Raw genomic sequence first — 21300 nt, forward strand, 5'->3', positions numbered from 1 at the left:
ATTCATACTATTATTCCCAAAGTTTCATGAGCCTCCATAAAAGAAGATTGTGCTCCCATGCCCTATGGACATAAGGCTTGGCCAAATTATTTGGTTAATGAAATGGAAGTGGAAATCACATGTGTCACTGCCAAACTGAAGCTTTTAAAACCATAACAGGTTTCCTCCACTATTCTTTCTCTCTGCGTGCCCCACACAGGGGCTGCTCCATCATCCTGGGAAGAATTTGACCCTCGGGACTGAGGCACAGCTCATAACTGTAGCCTTTGCAGTTGCAAACCATTATGTTAGAGTTTTTTGTAACATGCCACACCACAGTGAAAGCTGACTAACACAGCAGTGATAGATTTACGGGAAGGAAGAGAATACAAAGGAGGTTGACATCAGAACTATACCTTCCAACCATAAAAGACTTCTAAACCAATAGATAATCCCTAATTTTTATTTTTTATTTTTATTTTTTTATTTTAAGATTTTATTTATTTATTTGAGAGCGAGCATGAGAGGGGGGAGGGTCAGAGGGAGAAGCAGACTCTCTGCCGAGCAGAGAGCCCAATGCGGGACTCGATCCCGGGACTCCAGGATCATGACCTGAGCCGAAGGCAGTCGCTTAACCAACTGAGCCACCCAGGCGCCCGATAATCCCTAATTTTTAGATCGGTGCTTCTCCAAACTCTCTGTGCTGACGGATCAGTTACCTTTAAAAAAAAAAAAAATTCCAATCTATTATAGACCAAATCTTATGTCAAATGTAATAAAATGAATTATTAGAAAATCAAAAGGAAAAAAAGGCTTTCAAAATTTAAGCCCCAATTTTTATATTATCATTAGATTCACCTAATGAATCTAATTCTCTGAAAAAAAATTACTCTGTCAAACTATTAAAGTTTCTAAATGCTGAGGTGCCTGGGTGGCTCACTCAGTTAAGCAGATGCCTTCGGTTCAGGTGATGATCCTGGGGCCTGGGATCGAGCCCCGCATCTGGCTTCCTGCTTAGTGGGGAGTCTGCTCTCCCTCTCACTCTGTTCCTCCCTGCCATGCTCGCTCGTACTTTCTTTCCCCCTCTCTCAAATAAATAAATAAAATCCTTAAAAACAAGTAAAGTCTCTAAATGCTTACAATCCCAATTTCTGCCAGTACATCACTGCCAAATAATTACAGTGCATGGAACCACACTGGTCCACAGAGTACACTTTCAGCAGCACTCTTGCAGAGCATGTGGAATGAAGAAATACAAAGGCTTTTATGATGATGTAAACTTCTGGGCAATTGTATAACTGAAAACAAAATTACAGACTAATTTTGTCCAGGAAACAGGTAAAATTCTCCTTAATGTCATTCCTACTCTGCAAAAATATCTGTGGTTCCTTTTTTCTGTAGGCATAAAAATCAGAGTGTTATTTTTTCCTTTTTTTTTTTGTAGTCCCTCAGTGATAGACATTTAGGTTATTTGAAAAGTGCCTAGCTCTCAGACTTAGTAATTTTAAATGAAATGTTTTCAGTTATAGCGAATAGAACCCAATTATTTTATATTGACATACGTAGTTTACTGCCTTTCTCTCTACTTATTATCATCTAACTACTGGAAAGCACCCAGTTTTCTTCAATTATTTAGAAACCTGCAATAAACATGGTTTAGTTCCAAAACTCCAAGTATATTTTAAATCACACTTAATTTTCTAAAGAATGAATCTTTGCTCTATTGAAGATGATTCAAAGTTTTAGAAATTCATCTCGAACCTTTAAGTAGTTTCTGGCTTGCCCAGAAATACTTTTTGGGTGGTAAGATTCCAATTCTGATGAATGTCATTATATATCCACTGTCCTCCTGGGTTGCGATGGCAGCTGCTAGCTGCTTAAAAAGCTAGTTTTTAAAAAATGACTTAAAGGAAAAGAAATGACTGTTTCATTTTCTCTCAAATAAAGAAAAATATGTGTAATATATTTAAAGTGAAGTTGCTTTTCAAGCTTTAAAAATGTGGATGGCAAAAGCTAGATCCACTTCGGTTTGGACAACACAGAGACTAAATCATTGGACTCGCGCAAGAGTCAACTGCCTTTTGAAATTAATAGTAATTTCTTTAGTAAGAAAGAAAAGACCATTACAAATGAGAGAATTTTTTCAATCCTGTCAATTAACATTTCTTGAGCACTGAATAAGGTATAAAATGTTTTCTCATCTACAATCTAGTTAGTATCTACAGCAACCCAGTTTAGGCAAGTAAGACAAATATCATCATTTTATCCCCACTGAGCCAAAGGAAGAACTGTGTTTCGAAAGCTCAACGATGATTTCAAACCTTTTTTTTTTTTTTTTACATCCAATTCATGGCAATTTCTTTCTTAAAGATCATTTGTTTTTGACTATTCTGAATAGTCGTACCTAAATTATCTTCAGGTAGGTTGGCAAAAAAACCACAATAGAACAAATATTTACCAGCAACATTATGAATAAGCCCAGAGAAAGAACGTATAGCGCAGTCCACTTCTAAAATGATTAAAAGAGGAGACAAATATCACAGTATGCTAGAGTATTTTGATTACAGGTACAATTTTTCATAATACAGAATTAAAGTCTAGACATTCTTTAATTTATATTCTCCTAAAAAAAATACCACAAATGTCTCATCATTTAGGTAAAAACTAAATTAAGAAAATTTCCATTTTCAGGTAAATATAAGTAACAGTCAATTTAGCAATTAGACGAAATAAAGTTTTTGTTGCTGGTGTCTGAAGAACTGTTTTATATTATCTTTGGGGGTTGAGAGAAGAGGTAGGTATAAAAGCAATGTTTTAAATTATATTACACTTCAATGATAAAAATATAAAGTTATGTTACTTTTTAAATCTCTGCCAATAGGTGAAGAAGCAATTTTTTTTAATATAAGGTGGTATTTCACCTTATATTAGTATCAATATACAATATTATATCTTATATCAATGTTACAGTTGGAGATTAATTCTACAGAACCTTTTAAGTTTATTGCTGTGTCAACCTATCAGCTGATAAATATGAGTACAGTCATGAATACAGTTAAATGTGTTTTAAATGTTTTTAAATGTTTTTTAAAACATTTTAATATGATCAGCAAAGCTACCAAGAACATTTTAACTAATCTTCATATGCATTTTGTAATGAAAAAAGATACTATAGTTGTTTAGCTAATTAATATCCATTTTCTTTTCCTTTGGTTTAGTACAAATTTATACATTAGAAAACTTAACAATAAAATTATCTAACCTATTTTGGAGGCTGAGAAAAAGTTCAACAAAGAAAAATGACTTTCTTCTTGCTCAACTCTTCTTTAAAAAGAAAAAAAAAGGAAAGAAAATTAAGTAGGGAAAAACAAAATACAGAATTCCTTGTGTTAAAGGCATGGTTAGTTCAGTTTTTTAAGGGTGTATTTTCAGCTATGTTGTCATCATCATCAAAATTCTATGCTCTACAGAGTCATATCAAATTAATGCTCACTACTCACAGGTACATTTTTTTTTTCCAAAGACATATTCTTTTAAATGCATTATTAACCCAAAAGTTTGGCTCTACTCTCAATTTTCAAACTTTTTTAAGTGAAAGCTCCTTAGTGAGAAGAAGTTGAGATCTAATGTATACAGAGACCCTGAGACCCTGTAACTTTGGGCAGAAAAGCTATTCTTTCATCTAGATAAGAAAATAGGTTAGTGGGGTGCCTGAGTGGCTCAGGAAGTTAAGAGTCCACTTGGGCTCAGGTCTTGATCCTGGGTCCCTGGAATGGAGCTCAGCATGGGGCTCTCTGCTAAGCAGGGAGTCTGCTTCTCCCTCTGCCCTCCCCCACTTATGCTTGTGCTCTCTGTCTCTCTGTCTCTGAAATAAATAAATAAAATCTTAAAAAAAAAAGAAAGAAAAAATAGATTAGTCATTTAAATTTTCCCAGCATACTGCCTGTTCCTATTTTCTATCACAATTTCATTTATCTTAGTTTTTCCCATCTCTCCAGTAAAATTAAGGGCTCACTGATTAAATCTGATGTTCTTCAAATTCTTAGACACTTAATAAATATTGGTTGATGAAAATAATTCACCAAATGCTATCCCAAGTATATGGAGAGATTTTAAATTATGTTACACACCCTCACAAAGGGTAGCATTTTAAAAAATCAACTTGAATTGTAAAAAAAAAAAAAAAGTTAACAGAGGGCATTTTTACATTAAAATAGGAAGTAGATAATTTTTAGTTTTCTGTTTACAAAAAATTTTTTAATTATTATACTTTTGATATATAAGCATTAAATCCTAAATAAAATTTTAAAATGCAGTTTTCCAAATGCACATAGGGCCCAAGTATATTTACGAGACACAATTTCTAGTAAATCAACATTAGTCCTTATGACAGTTCCCAAATCTAATTCTCATATAGTTCCTTTCCCATATTTTTATATTTCTAAAACCTACTTAGTGGGTTTAATCATAAATATGTTGGAGGGGGTACCTAACGCAAGTACCAAATTTTAACTGAGGTTCTTATAGTAGTTTTGGTATCTCTATGTAAAAATCAACTTGTACATTCTCAATCAATACTTCTCAATCTTATAAATGGCCATAAAAAGAAGTAATAAAATAGAATGCCAAAAGTGCCTGAATGATAGGTGGATGTCTAAATGGTCTTTTAACAAAAAACTACTAGTCAAGACAGTTGTATAGAGAAGATGGAGAAATAGTAATGTTTGTGTTTAAGAAAGAATTATTAATGACTATTTTAATAAAATTTAAGACGTCTCTTATCCCCATAATTTTATATAATTTCATAATTATCATCAGGCAAACAAAACTAATCTAAGTCAGCAGATCACATGGTCTTTCTCAAAACTTTCCTTGAAGTTTTCAATAACTCTCAAGAAACAGGCCTCATCTAATTTGCAGGAATGCAAGTCCTTAGACCTGTGATTTCCAATAAAGGAGCCAGTAGACATATGTAACCACTGAACACTTGAAATAAGGTTAGTGCAACTGAGAAACTGAATTTTAAATTTTATTTAATTTTAATTACTTTATTAAATTTAAATTTTAAAATTACTATTCAACTCAGTTACTAGAACTTTTAATTCTGTTTGAAAAAAACTTGGGTTTGTATTCTTAAACTGAAAATTTTATTAAATCTAAATATAGATCAAGTATTGCCAATGAAAAAATATCAGAGCTAAAAGAATACAAAAGAACAAAAATACCTCAATGAATTTTATATTGATTATATTAGTATTAAAATATTTTGATATACTGGGTTAAATAAAATTTTTCATTATTAAAATTCATTCAACTGTCCATCTTTTACCTTTTTTAATATAGCTACTAAAAGTTCTGAATTACATAAGTGGCTTACATTATATTTCTATTAGACAGTACTGCTTTAGACAACATGTATAAAATCAAAACTTTTTAAAAGTCGGCTTCTTTAAGGTATAATCTACATGCAATAAAATGCAGTCTTTTACAAGTATAGGTCTATAAATTTTGACAAATGTATGCAGTCATGTAACAACCAGCATAACTGGTACATAAAATATTTTCATCACCCCAAGAAGCTCCTTCGTGCTCCTCTGTCAACTCACAACTCCTACCTCCAAGCCCTGACAACTCTGTCTTCTGTCCCTATAGCTTTGCCAATTCTAGAATGTCATATAACTGGAATAATATAGCATGTAGACTTTTAAATCTGATAAAATAAAATTTTAAATACCACAGTACTCTCCCGGCACTAAGGATGATTATCATTCTGATATTTCCTTGTATTATGAACATTTTGCCAAGGCCTGGTTTTCATTATTCTACTTCTAAAACTGAGCTTTCTTTCTTGTCACTGTTACAGTAATTTATTTATACCACTAGAATACAACTGTATTATAGTTCTTTACATACAAGTTCTTCCTCACTAGACTGTAAGCCAGAAGCCTGACATCTAGACCAACTATGCTTTCCATCGGGTTAACTGCCTAATGAAATTAACAGTGCAAATAACAGGCTAAGAAGATATTCATTTAAAAAAAAATTGAGATTGTATTATAAAAAAGGAAAAGAAAAACAAAAAGAATTGAGTCATGCAGAAGTTTATCCTCTAGATTAGACGTCTACTTTTACTGAGGTCTCAAAAAAGGGTATTAGGCTCTAGAAGATCCAAGAACTACAATGCCATCTAACCAGGTGCAAATGCTAGTGGAGATTTAACTTACACCAATATTTTCACCCAGCTTGCTATTGATTTTGTCAGGGCTTGCTAACAAAGTTGAATAAATTTGGAGCAGTCTGTCCTAGCACTATTTTTCTCATAAACTCTGTTACTTCTGGTACATGATTTTACAGAACATAAAAGCTTTTCAGGAACACCTGTATTACATGACAGTAGGAACCACATGAAGGTAAAGACAACAAATCCGATGGCTATCTGAAAGGTCGGATATTTGTAATCAGTAATTTTCATATAAATCTATGAAGTATAACAAGTCTTTAAGTAAATAAATAAATTTTGTACAACTAACTTTAAATCTTTCAAACACTTACTGAAGTCTCCAGTAAGAAAAACTCCTTCTGCTCCTGGGGCCCATTCTTTGCAGTATAAACCACCATCGGCACATGTGTGGACACCAAATGATTCATAACCTCTGGAAAATTTATCAATACCACCTTCGTTCTCTTCGATGTTGTTCAAAGTCTCCTTAAACCGCTTATACCTTTGAAAAAGTGCAAAAGAAGGAAGTTAGAAAACAAAATCATATTCCCGGAAAGCTACTGTAATTAAGTAAATGCTTTATTTACTCTTGTTCAGAAAAAGGAAAGAAAAAAGATATTAAAGAGGAATAATGTGAATAATTTCACATAATAAGGTAGCAATTACCTCACAGGATAAAATCATCCTTATCTCAAACTGAACCAATCTAACATTTTTTGGTAATTTCATGCATTTTGGTATGAGAGAGAAAATACAGTTGTTCTATATTCCATGAAATTTTTTAAAAATCAGCATTATAGCAACTTCTATGTCAAAATAGTATGATGAAGGAGCATCCCTATGTGTCTCTCTTCTAACCCCTAAGAAAATAAAAGAAAAATAGTCAAAAGCCAGAGAGATAAATAAAATTACCCTACAACAGGGTTTGGCGGATTTTTCCTGTTAAAGGATAGATAGTAAATTGGTCCACTTCACAACAACTCAACTATCTCTCTGAAGCATGAAAACTGCTGCAGACAACATGTAAATGAATGGGTATGGCTGATGCCAATAACACATTATTTACAAAACAGTTATTGGCCAAATTTGGCCTATGGGCGGTAGTTTGCCTAGTCTGCCCTATATCAACTAAGCATGGAAAGAACATACTACATCGTGTCAAACTGTAAAAGCTAGTGGCCACGAGAAGAAACCAAAGATTCCTTCCCAAGGAGGACCAAGAGTAGCACATGGTTGTTCCTGACCCTCTCCCAGAGCCAGAGTCCATACAGCTATGCCAACGAAACACTACTATTGTCACTAATACCAACAGATCTAGGGAGAAGCTAAGACAAAACAGGTGAAACTGAAGTGAGGCAGGTGGTAGGTGCTTTTTGTCAGAAGTGAAGGTTCCAGAACAATGAACTGAACAATGCTAATAAGCTTCCTTGCACTTCCCCAGACCCTGAGGGGTGAGCAATAAAAGTCCCAGAAAGATGACATGAATCCAAGTAGGGGATATACAGGGAATATTTTGCACTATATTTCAACTTAATTAAAAATGAACGCAATAGGGGTGCCTGAATGGCTCAATCGGTTAAGAGTCTGCCTTTGGCTCAGGTCATGATTCCAGCGTCCTGGGATGGAGCCCCGGGTCAGGCTCCCCTGCTTAGCAGGGAGTCTGCTTCTCCCTCTCCCTTACCCCTGCTCCTGTGCTCTCTCTATATATAATAATAAATAAAATCTTTAAAAAACTGAACTCAATAAAAATAAGAGATGAGGAAAAAAATAAGAGATGAGGGATTATATGACAAAACAATAGAATGAGAGGTAAAATGAGACCCCTACACCTAAGGAAACAAAAGGAGGAACAAAATATGTCACTGGAAAATAATAAATTAGAATTGGCAAGAAACAAAATGCACATATAATAAAAATAGCAAATTATTAAATGAATAAATAATTGGAAATTTATGTAATTAGAGAAGAAAAAGGCAAAGAAGTGGAGTATATTAAAGAAGCTAAGAGGTACGCAAAATTGACAAAAATGTTCTAAATAAGGATAGCTGCTGACTCCGAAGAACAAAACCAAATAAAATGATGTAAAAAATATAAAGCTGGAAAATTTTTCTCTCAGAATTAAATCTGCATATTTGCGGTACCTGGGCAGCTCAGTCGGTTAAGGGCTCGGCTCAGGTCATGATCTCCAGGTCCTGCCCAGTGTGGGTCACCATGCTCAGTGGGGAGTCTGCTTGTCCCTCTCCCTCTCCCTCTGCCCTGCCCCCCAGCTCATGCTCACTCTCTCTCTCAAATAAATAAAATCTTAAAAAAGAATTAAATTTGCATATTAAAAAAGAGCATGCTATGTTTTAAGAAAAATTTGGAAAACAAACACAAACACGCACATGTGCAACACCTCCCAATTTAAGCTACTGAAATTCAAAGGATAAAGAAAGAACTCCTCAGACAACCAGTCATAAAAAAGCAAGCAGAGGGAGGTTTTTTTGTTTTGCTTTGTTTTTCTCAAAGGAACATTACACTAAAGACCAAAAGATAAAGCCAAGCCCACACATTTCTGAGAAGGAAAGGGAATAATCTAATGGTATTATATAAGGCAATTTCCTCAAACCTAAGGAATTCTTTAAATACTGTCAAATTAAAAAATAAATTTAAGTTTATTACACTAATAAACTATGGTTGAAGAGGAAAAAAACCAAAACTAGGTGATTAAAAGATTAAAAACATACACAGAGGAATTAAAATCATGGCAGCAGCGTTGCTGAACTCTGAGTCTTTAAATATAGAACCATGGCTAGACAATGGTGCATGTGTGTGAATGTGATAACAAAAAATAACCTCAGTGATTAAAGTAAATTTTATTGTAAAAGAAATGAGCTGAGGGAAAGGAAAACAGAAGAAAATACAGTGTACACCTATTTTGCCCATTGCCCCACCAACCTCCTCTCTGGCAACCACCAGTTTTTCTCTATATTTTTAAGAGTCCATTCTTTGTCTCTTTTTTTCTTTGTTCGTTTGTTTTCTTTGTTAAATTCCACATAGTAGTGAAATCATATGGCAGATGTCTTTCTCTGACTGACTTATTTCACTTAGTATTCTAGGTCCATCCATGTTGTTGCAAATGACAGGATCTCATTCTTTCTTTCTTTTTTTGGTATTAATTTAATTTAATTTAATTTTATTTTATTTTACTATGTTACATTAATCACCATACATTACATCATTAGTTTTTTTTTTTTTAAAGATTTTATTTATTTATTTGAGAGAGAGAATGAGAAAGAGCACATGAGAGGGGGGAGGGTCAGAGGGAGAAGCAGACTCCCTGCCGAGCAGGGAGCCCGACGCGGGACTTGATCCTGGGACTCCAGGATCATGACCTGAGCCGAAGGCAGTCGCTTAACCAACTGAGCCACCCAGGCGCCCACATCATTAGTTTTTGATGTAGTGTTCCATGATTCATTGTTATGGCTGAGTAATATTCCATTATGTGTGTGTGGGTGTGTGTGTATATACACACACTTATAAACATACATACACACACACACACACCCACTTCTGTATCCTCTGTATCCATTCAACTATCAATAGACATTTGGGTTGATTCCATATCTTGGCTACTGTAAATAATGCTGCAGTAAACGTAGGGGTACATATATGTTTTTGAATTCGTGTTTTCATTTCCTTTGGGGTAAATGGCCCATAGTACAATTACTGGATCATACAGTAATTCTACTGTTAAGTTTTGGGGGAGCCTCCATACTGTTTTCCACAGTGGCTGCACCAGCTTGCATTCCCACCAATTGTGTATGACTTGTATAAGTTCTTCATATATTTTGGTTATGAACCCCTAATCAGATACATCATTTGAAATTATCTTCTCCTACTCAGGAGGGCTGCCTTGTTTGGTTGATAGCTTCCTTTGTTGTGCAAAAGGTTTTTATTTTGTTGTAGTCCCAATAGTTTAATTATGCTTTTGTTACCCTTGGCTGAGAGGACATATCTAGAAAAATATTTTTATGGCCAATGTCAAAGAAACTACTGCCTATGTTTTCTTCTAGAAATGTTATGGTTTCAGAACTCACATTTAGGTCTTTAATCCATTTTCAGTTTATTTTTGTGTATGGTGTAAGGAAGTAGTTCAATTTCATTCTTTTGCATGTAGCTGTCCAGTTTTCCCAAAACCATTTGTTGAAGAAACTGTCTTTTTCCCACTATATATTCTTGTCTTCCTTGTTGTAGATTAATTGACCATAACAGTGTAGGCTTATTTCTGGGCTCTGTATTCTGTTCCATTGATCTGTGTCTAATTTTGTGTCAGTACCATACTATTTTGATTACTACAGCTTTATAGTATACCTTGAAATCTAGGATTGTGATAGCTCCAGATTTGTTTTCCTTTTTCAAGATTGCTATTTGGGGTCTTTTGTGGTTTGTACAAATTTTAGGATTATTTACTTTGGTTCTGTGAAAAATGTTGCTGGTATTTTGATAGGGATTACATTAAATCTGTAAATTGCTTTGGATGGTACGGACATTTTAACAATACTGGTTCTCCAATCCATCAGCATGGAATAGCTTTCCATTTCTTTGTGTCATCTTCAATTTCTTCATCAATGTTTTATAGTTTTCAGAGTACAGGTTTTCCCCTCCTTGGTTAAGTTTATCCCTAGGTATTTTATTCTTTTTGGTACTATTTGATATATTGTAAATGGCTTAAACCCTTTGTTGACAGATGTACACTCCAGAAAACAACATTTTTGAGTATAAAGGAAGATGTATATAAATTTCAGACATTTCTTTCATTTCACTTCAGTATCTTTGTTTCAAATAAATTTAAGTTAAATTTAACACATATTTTTCTCATGTTTCATTATATTATTTCTGTCTATCAAGATATTTCTCTATTCTCCTACCTATATGTAAGCATACAGAATATCAGGAATAATGTTCCCCAAATATTAGTGACAATTTCTTTCATGGGGTTTCTTTTTACTTTCTCCCTTGCATTGTTCCAACCATTTATAACAAATAAGTACCATTTAAATAAAAAATGGGTTGTGAGATTGAGCCCCACATCAGGCTCCAGGCTCAGCGGGGAGTCTGCTTGAGATTCTCTCTCTCCTCTCCCTCTGTCCCTCCCCCATGTGCTTGCACACTCTCTAATAAATAACCTTAAAAAAAAACAAAACCAATAGTTCACAAAAAAATACAAATGGCCAATAAACATATGAAAAGATGTTCAAATTCTTATGTAACTAAAGAAGTGCAAATCCTAAACTTGAAAATTCTACTTTCTACCTAAAAAAATCAGTAAACATGATAGTCTGTGTGAACACAGTATAGCGCAGAGGAAAAGACATTCTCAAAGACAGTTTGGTATGATATAAACTAGAGAACAATTTGGCATCAGCTATGAAAATTTCAAAATCACGAAGTAATTCCATTTTTAGAAATTTATGCTTTGGATCTACAGAACAAAGAAGCAAGGCCATCTATGGTGTACAGTGATAATCATTATGGCACTATTTATGACACCAAGCCATGGAAAATAACCTACCAGATCAACAGTTGGGAGACTAGTTGAATAAACCGTGGAACATCCAAACAATAAATTACACAAGAGTCATTAAGAGGAATGAGGTAGAGAGAAATGGGCTGATATGCAAAGATGCCCCAAATGGATTGCTAATTTTAGGGAAAGAAGTTATAGAACAGTATTCTGCAAAGCAGCTATTTGCATAAAGAAAATATAGATACGGCTATGAATGGCATGCAGATCCATTTTCACAGGGCCTCTTCCTCAGCTCCAGGGGTGGGGTTCCAATGGCCTGAGGTGGGCAGGGGCCTTAAGACTTCCTAACACCACCACAGTCACCACATTTGCTTCAACGACAGCAAAAACATGCCATATAATCAGATCAATGGAGTGAAGTGGCTTATAGGAGTGGTAGGTGTGGGTGGGAATATTTCATAAATGACCCCCTTTTGTATTGTTAATTGAAGTATATTTGACACTATGTTACATTAGTTTCAGGTGTACAACTTGTCATTAGATAGACATGTTTACTATGCTATCTATGTTATTATGCTATGCTTACCATAAATGTAGCGATCATCTGTCACCATAAAACGTTATTGCAATAATATTGACTATACTGCCTATACTGTACCTTTTATTCCCGTGACTTATTCATTCCCTAATTGGAATGTACCTCTCACTCCTCTTCACCCATTTTGCCCATCCTACTACCCACCTCTCCTCTGGCAACCGCCCATTTGTTCTCTGTATTTATATGTCTATTTCCACTTTTTGTTCATTTATTTTTTAGATTTCACATATAAGTGAAAGCATATGGTATTTGTCGTTCTCTGACTTTTTTCACCTAGCTATCCATGTAGTCGCAAATGGCAAGGTCTTATCATCCCTTCTCATGACTGAGTAATATTCCATCGTGTATGTGTAGACCCACCACTTTTTCCTTTTTATTATCTATTGATGGACAATTAGGTTGCTTCCATACCTTAGCTATTGTAAATAACACTACAGTAAACACAGGGTATATATATCTTTTTGAATCAGCCTTTTTGTTTTCTTTGGGTAAATATCCAGTAGTGGAATTATTGAATTGTATGGTATTTCTATTTTTAATTTTTTCAGGTGCTTCCATACTGTTTTCCACAGAGGCTGCACCAATTTGCATTCCCACCGACAGTACACAAGGCTTCCTTTTTCTCCACATCCTTGTCAACACTTGTTATTTGTCTCTTTGATACTAGCCATTCTGACAGGTGTAAGATGATATCTCATGGTTTTGATTTGCACTTCCCTGATGATTAGTGATGTTGAGCATCTTCTCATGAGCATCTTTCGATAGTCTGTTGGCTATCTGTATGTCTTCTTCAGAAAAATGTCTATTTGGGTCCTCTGCAGATTTTTAATCAAATTATTTGGGGATTTTTGGTGTTGAGTTGCCCCTTTGTATTATATATATACCCAGTACATATGAATACACACACATACATGCACACACATGTACACATGTGCGTGCAGCATGCACACACATCCGTGGTTTTATAAGTATAAAAATTATATTTAATCCATGATCTGAAATAAATTAGCTTTTAACAAAATGACATGACCCCAGTCTCATTGACAGCCTTTACTCCAGGGGACACAAACTGAACCACCCACAGAAACCAGAGAAGTATCACATATATGAGGAGATGCCCCACATAAAGAAACACAAAAGTGTGAAACTGATGAGAAAAGATGAAGGTGGCCTTAGAGTACAGAAAACAATGCAGAAAGGAACTCTCATAAGATGGAAAGTACAAACCCCACTGAAAAACAAAAGCTTCTGTTTAATAGCTACAGCCCATTGTTACCAAGTGTGATTTGCCAGATCAAATAGTTACTCAAGAATCAAAAAAATCTGACATTTTTCTATGAACTCTCCCTAATTTAAATATTGGCAATGTTTCAAAAATCCTTAAAATACTGACCTGGACCAAAAAAAAAAAAAAAAAAAAGGTCTATAGATATAATGAGATACTAGTATGCAAACCCTCTCACAGTCTCAAAGTCCTATGAGAAAATGTGTTTTTTGTTTTTTGTTTTGTGTTTACTTCTTATGAATATCATTCAGCTATAATTTGTGGGTGTATGAAAACTCTAACCCATATTAAACAACATAGTAACAACATTCCATAAAATGATCAAATAGTAAGGAACAATCAACAAAATTAATTTGGACTTAGGGCGAAAAGAATAAAAACATATATACATAATACAAGGAAAATTACTGATTAAAAAAGATACAACTCGGGCGCCTGGATGGCTCAGTTGGTTAAGCGACTGCCTTCGGCTCAGGTCATGATCCTGGAGTCCCTGGATCGAGTCCCGCATCGGGCTCCCTGCTCGGCAGGGAGCCTGCTTCTGCCTCTGACCCTCCCCCCTCTCATGTGCTCTTTCTTTCTCATTCTCTCTCTCAAATAAATAAATAAAATCTTAAAAAAAAAAAAAGATACAACTCTGGGAGGTTAAACAAATGCAGTAATAATTTTATTGTTAATGTGAGCCTTATCTTAAAAACACTTCAGATTTAAGGTTTAAGTTTAAAAAAAAATCATTCATAAGAACTTTCATAAAATATGTACAAATGTCCCATTTACTAAAATTTCAACGGAAATAGGATTATAGCATTATATTACTTTAACTAAATATCTTGACTTCCCTCAAGGTCAGCCCTATAGCTTCTGATACAGAAATACACATTCCACTTTGAAATCACTGTGGCTCAAAAAAGAAAATGCCTGAGGACACAGCAAGCTCATCATGCCTGTGCCCTCTCCTACTACAGTCATCTCTCTTAATATTTTGCTATGAATTTATAGGATATTTAAAAACTAGGTCAAATTCTTAGTAACCAAAGAACATAAAATGAAGTTAGTATAGCAACTAGCATTTTGTACAGATATAGATTTGATCTCTACACTGATGTTTTTAATCCTTTTTACAAAGGAAGAAACAGAGGCACAACTAAATATGTTAAGTTGTCCAAGGTCAAGAAGGTAAGGAGCAATAGAGATGAAGCATCATTTATCAAAAAAGGTATACTTTAAGTGAATCAAGAGACAAAAAACTCAAATTAAATGTCACATTTTCTTTTTAAAGAAACTCCTTAAAATTTCATTCATAAAGCTATTAATCTTTTAATTAAGAGAATCAGCTTAGTCTTTAGAAATAAAGTGCAGGTTATATCCTGTTACATACTCTATGTGACTTTGAACAAGTCACTTAACCTCCCTTTTCCTTAATTTCCTCCCCTCTTAAATGGGAGAAACATACAGGTTCTAAGGAATCAATGAAATCACACTGGAGCCATCCCCACAGTAGCCATCAAGCGCTCAGTAACTGTTGGCTGCAACTTCAGTGAGGGGCAATGCTGTAGGATACTTTTTATCTTTTTTTATTTATAGCACTGATTTAGATTTTAATATATATGTTAAGTATTAGCAAACATTAAGGGTTTTTCCCCTCAAATTCCAAAAGTGTTTAAGAATCTTTACCATTCTTTTCCTGTTGTGGAAATTACAAATAAAGGCATACTAACACATAGCACATACTAAGTACTCCATATTGACTTGAATGCACGGAATATGGAAAGTTTGGAAAAAAATTAAATAGATTGGATTGACAGGGGGTATAGTTATTTTACAGAGGTAGGAGGAGTAATTTTAGAAAAAAAAAAAAAAAAGAAACAAACTGAAATCTTTGCTCTCCTGGAAGATAATTCATCCTAGATCAGTACTGAATTTCTAATTTCAGGCAGAGTTGTGAACATAGGAGATAGGTCAAGGGAGATGGATCATACCTTATCTAGAAATGTCTAGGATGTAGAATCCTTTCTCAAGTGTTTCTGAGTGGTCCTGAAACCTAAGGAACCCACGGGGGAAATTCCCTCCCTGCTAGCTTAATTTTCAAGATTTTATATTGTCGTTTGCTTCCTCATGGAGACTTGTATTGGAGGCAAGAATAAGCACAGAAGTAAAAGCTCAACAGGAATTTTTAATAGCTAAACAATGGGAAAATAAGGTTAAAAGAGGAGGGAATAGGATTTTTGAAAGAAAAAATAGCTTTTTAAATCAGCCTTTAAAAAGACTTCAAGGTTTCTCGCAGGAACTTTCTTCTCAGGTGAAAACTATCCAGAATATGCACAATTATCCATGTATTAAAATGTCAAATGAAGATTTAGGCATTTGAGACTTTAAAGTGAACAGTTTATGTCTCTTAATTAAGGATAAGTATTCTACAACAAAAACTGCAACATATTTATTACAGATTAAAAATATTTATTGTGTGCTAATAATTCAGTTACATAAAATAAAATCCTTTCCTTTAGAAGTTTATTAGTCTAGGGTGCCTGGGTGGCTCAGTCGGTTAAGTGTCTGCCTTCAGCTCAGGTCATGATCCTGGGGTCCTGGAATCGAGCCCCGCTTCCGGCTCCCTGCTCGGCGGGAAGCCTGCTTCGCCCTCTCCCACTCTCCCTGCTTGTGTTCCTGCTCTCGCTATCTCTCTCTCTGTCAAATAAATAAATAAACAAAATCTTAAAAAAAAAAAGTTCATTAGTCCCATGGAAGAGTGTTCAACTCAGGACAGGAGAGGGTTGGGGTAAGCAAGCATTCCCTGAGGAGGAAGCAAGACAACAGAAGGAACTGGTGGGAGAAGAGGAGGTTAGAGAAGGCGTTAGGGAGTAGTTGACATTTATGCTGTGTCTTGAAGGATAAGTAGTATATTTTGAAAGCTAGAGAAAAGACAGAGAAGGACAATACATAGGTAAAAACCCGGAGGTTCTTGTTAACATGACAACTAGCTGTGTGTAGCCAGAGCAAGAGAATGGGTAGGAATCTAGAAGCCAATCAGGATGGAAAAGATAGTTTTTGGCTAGACAATAAAATAAATAAAAACCCTAAAGACTTTAAAAAGGAGATAACTGACATGATCAAAGACAGGTTTTAAAGGGAGCAATTTGAAGGATAAATTTTGGTAGGCAGAATCCAAAGCTTAATGAAATCTTTATTAAAATAGACTCAATATTAAAAGCACAGGGATTTGTAGACTCTTCTTTTATATAAGATCGATCAATGAAAAGAATTTTTATTTTTTTTATTTTTATTTTTTTAAAGATTTATTTATTTGACAGAGAGAGACACAGTGAGAGAGGGAACACAAGCAGGGGGAGTGGGAGAGGGAGAAGCAGGCTCCCGGCCGAGCAGGGAGCCCGATGCAGGGCTTGATCCCAGGACCCTGGAATCATGACCTGAGCCGAAGGCAGACGCTTAACGACTGAGCCACCCAGGTGCCCCTGAAAAGAATTTTTAAATTGGTATCCTACTGCAGGTGGTTTCTTATTTTTAAATGTTGTTCCTTATTTTTAAATGTTTAAATGTCATTAATCAACAAATGTATAAATTTCAAAGCTTCCATTTAAAATCTTAGTCACTCTTGTAATCTCTATCCAGTTCAGTGTATACTCAACTTCATCTACCAGGAAACACCAGAGATGGGACCATTTAGGTAAAGGTGATGAACAAGGAGTGGTAAAATCCACCCATTTACTCCATATGTATTACTGAACATCTACTATGTATCTAGTGCTATGCTAGTCCCTGCAAACATAGAGATGAAAGACATCACAAAGTGGCTTCCAGACACTGTTCCTAAAGTGTGGGAGACAGTAAAGGAAAAGCAAAGTGAGAAAGCATCACATAAGGCGTTGGTGAAGACTTTTAACCAGAAACCAGAAGCAGCTAAAATATAAATCCCACAAAGACAAGGAAAATTATCTGTTTTGCATACTGAGGCAACCAAACCCTAAAGTGCCAGCACACAGTAACTACTCAATGAAAAATGTTTAGTGAGCACTTACTACGTTCAGATTGTGGCTAAGCAATGGTGATACACTGGTCAGATTTAGGTTTAAGATTAAAGTTATTATGCTGGGATTTGAATCCCAATCCTACTTTTTACCAGCTATAACTAAGACTAAATTTCCTAACCTAATAACAGAACCTACTTCATAAGGTTGCTTTCATAATCAAACGAGATAAAATACCTAAAAATGCTTAGCGTGATACCTTTGCATGAAATGAATAAATACTACTAGGACAATAAAAGTATTAAAAATGATTGCTGCATTTGAGATCAACATAAAAAAAATTAATAGCCTCTTAAAATGTAAGAGAGTTACAATGCATTGTAACTGTACTACACTCCCTGATTCACTCAGTCCCACTGGCCCTCTGAGCTTCATGCACTCCTTTGACTGGACTTATGGAGGTTGTCACTCGCAAGTGACTACCAGTGGAGGTCAGATTCTACAACATGCATGTGTGGAGGAATAAAGGCTCCATGGGACAAATTTTGACCAATAAGATATAGAAAATGGGAAGGAATCCTCAGAGAAATTCTTCCCCCAGCCTCCTGAAGGTCCTGTGTGACCAAACAACCAGCTTTGTAAGCAAATACATGATCTCACATAGGAAGCCGATTCATCAACTTGGTGCTATATCAAGATCAAACATATGGAACCACAAAAGTGAATAGCAAACTATGGGATGTGATGACCCAATAAAGACACCGACTGCTGCCAGGACCCAAAACACATCCTCCTCAGCATTCGGTGCTATTTAAGATGAATGCAAACCATTCTGTGATTTAGAAGGGATGAAAAGTGAGTGGAAGGCAATTAATTCCCATCATCTCATTTCTATTCAAACATAGCATTGTGCAGGTATGTGGTTTTTATTCAAGTAGTTAGTCTCACTATCACAATCCTTACCAATATTCATGAGAATTGGGACTCGATGTTAATTAAAATAACTATTTCACATATGGAATTAGCCTAAGACTAAATGGTCTGGACCACCTACTATGTGCCAGGCATGATGGCGTACCAGAAAGATCAGACTTTAGAAATAAAAGATTGGGTTCAATTGCTAGGCTCATTAGCAAACTGCCCTTAGGTTTTTTACTTAATGGTCTTAGAGTTTCAGCTTGCCCACTGATAAAACAGAAAGATAATACCATTGATGTTAGGGTTGTACTTATATACAGTTCACCTTTGAACAACATGTGTTTGAACTGTGCGGGTCCACTTATACTGCTGATTTTTTTTATAAATACAGTACTGTAAATGTATTTTCTCTTATGATTTTCTTAATAATGTTTATTTCACTAGCTTACTTTATTGTAAAAATACAGTACACAATATATACAAGATACAAGATACAATGTTAATAGACTGTTTATATTATTGTTAAGGCTTTCAGCCAACAGTAGGCTATTAGTAGTTACATTTTGGGGAGTCAAAAGTTATATGCTGGTTTTCCACTGTGAAGGGGGTTGGTGCCTCTAACCTCTGCATTGTTCAAGGATCAACTGTATAAATAATTTATTTGTAAATTTATTAAAAATAAATTATTTTATGGCATATCTCATATTAAAAAAAAGAAATTAAGGGATTTCTAATTAGAAAAAGAAGTCAATGAAACTTTGAAAAAATGAAATAGTTCTATCATGCTAATTATAGTACAATACTAAAATCTATTAATTCAATTATAAGCAAACATTAAGTGAATTATTTTTAACCTTTTAAAAAAACCTTACTCATTTTGTACCATATCTAAAACACAATCAAATGCAGAGCCAATCCGATAAATGCATCCTCAGATCACATTTAAGAACAAATAGTTGATCTCCTATTTTCTAATGTGAAAGAATAAAAGCTATTTAAATATCAGTTTTGCTCTTACTTGACCTGAAGTATAATTTGACTACTTGGTGATGAACAGCTAAAATTTGTGCATGTGTCACACAGTGTTTAGTAATTGCATATGTTGTTATAGGAGAGGTTCGTGATGTATCAGCATTTGAACAAGAATAAACAAGAACCAAAAAAAACCACCAAACTTAAAAGGTAGTTTTCTTTGAACCATTCACTTTGAGTTTCAAATCTCTGAGAAACAAACTGAGGCTTCTAGAGGGGAGGGGAGTGGGGGGATGGGTTAGCCTGGTGATGGGTATTAAAGAGGGCACATACCGCATGGATCACTGGGTGTTATACGCAAACAATGAATCATGGAACACTACATCAAAAAAAAAAAAAAGAAACAGAACACAGAGTATGTTTAAACCAAATCTATGATGTTTTCTTAATTAAAATAAATCTGATCCAAACATAAAAAAATAGATGTAGAAATTATGACTATATAGAAATTAAATCTTTCTTTTTAGGGAGTGGGAGAATGAGGTCATTTCAAAACTGTTAAAAATTAACTTTTAAAAGTTTGCTGCTACTATTTAAAACAGTGTCCTGAAAGTAAATAGTGGTTGTTATTTATTAAATGTTCTTTCCTAATTCTGGTTCTGGGCCATAAAGGTGAAGGGGTTGGGGCAAGTTATTGCTGAGATCCTCCCAGTTCTAAGTCCTACAAAACCAAAAACATGAAATGTTCTTATTCAATTAATGAAAAACTAGAAATCCTCTGCTTAGTGGTATTACTTAGCTTTATACAACTCCCTATTTATTTTAATAATAAAGTACTTATCTCTAGAATCCTACATTTAGGATAATGGAAATGATATTTAATGATACAACTTAAAGAACCTACAATATAGCCATTAAGGCACACATATTTTCATTGCTTAACAGATTAATTAATTAGAATAAATTAACAAAATATAGCTAGAAATTAATTTTCATGACTGTGCCTTGTCTCTTGGTTGCAAACAAATTAATAATATATTGCCCTTGCATTTTACCAAAGTATGATTAATGGTCAATATTAAAATTCCTGGGGTCTTCGGACAATGTGAAAACCTGACTGCCTAACTAGAAAAGAATATCGTGTGAATGTAATAAATCAGAATTACTGATGGTAAGCCCTGTGAGGCGGCCCATCTGGTCAGGCCTGGAAGTGTCAAGTATTGTCCCAAGCACTTTGAACGGCCAGCCTCTTTATCAGCCACTGTCTTTCCAGTCACGCTCCTGTTCACGTCTTTGCTACATGCTCTGCTGATTATCTTGGAAAAGGGCAATGCTGTAACTGTTCAACTGACCTTTCAGTTTATTTTCTCTCGTGTAATATGAAACATGAGCTAACACAGTCTTAGTCTACTGATTTCTAGGAAGAAGTCTAACTTCATGTTTCAACAGTCTTGGCTCAAATAACACTCTGTTCTGTGGTCAGGTTTCTCTCTTTGGAAAAATTACATGGCAAAAACCACAGGTTTGGGGTAGAGAGGGGCTTTAGGTGATGATGCAGACCTCAGTCTGCACAATAAGCTATGCTACTGAGAACATACGCCGACCAATCTTCCAAATTACCACCAGATTCTTCTTAATGTGAGTCATGTACCAACAGATTACAATCAATGATGGTTATGTCTTTTCATCTCTCTTTTTTTTTTTTTTTTTGTTAAAGATTTATTTATTTGACAGAGAGAGACACAGCGAGAGAGGGAACACAAGCAGGGGGAGTGGGTGAGGGAGAAGTAGGCTTCCCGCGGAGCGGGGAGCCCGATGCGGGACTTGATCCCAGGA

The 21300-nt window shown here is 34.9% G+C and overlaps 1 protein-coding gene across 1 annotated transcript in view; it reads right to left on the reverse strand.

Annotated features, from left to right (window-relative positions):
• Positions 1-21300, reverse strand: part of GBE1 (1,4-alpha-glucan branching enzyme 1) — a 281160-nt gene that overhangs the window by 220349 nt on the left and 39511 nt on the right. The window contains exon 2 of the mRNA XM_035015151.1: positions 6532-6701. Within this exon, the coding sequence (XP_034871042.1) occupies positions 6532-6701 (170 nt within the window). The remainder of the gene's footprint in view (positions 1-6531; positions 6702-21300) is intronic.

This window comes from Mirounga leonina, unplaced genomic scaffold, assembly GCF_011800145.1.
Source record: "Mirounga leonina isolate KUSES-001 unplaced genomic scaffold, KU_Mleo_1.0 Mir_169, whole genome shotgun sequence".
Lineage (NCBI taxonomy): Eukaryota > Metazoa > Chordata > Mammalia > Carnivora > Phocidae > Mirounga > Mirounga leonina.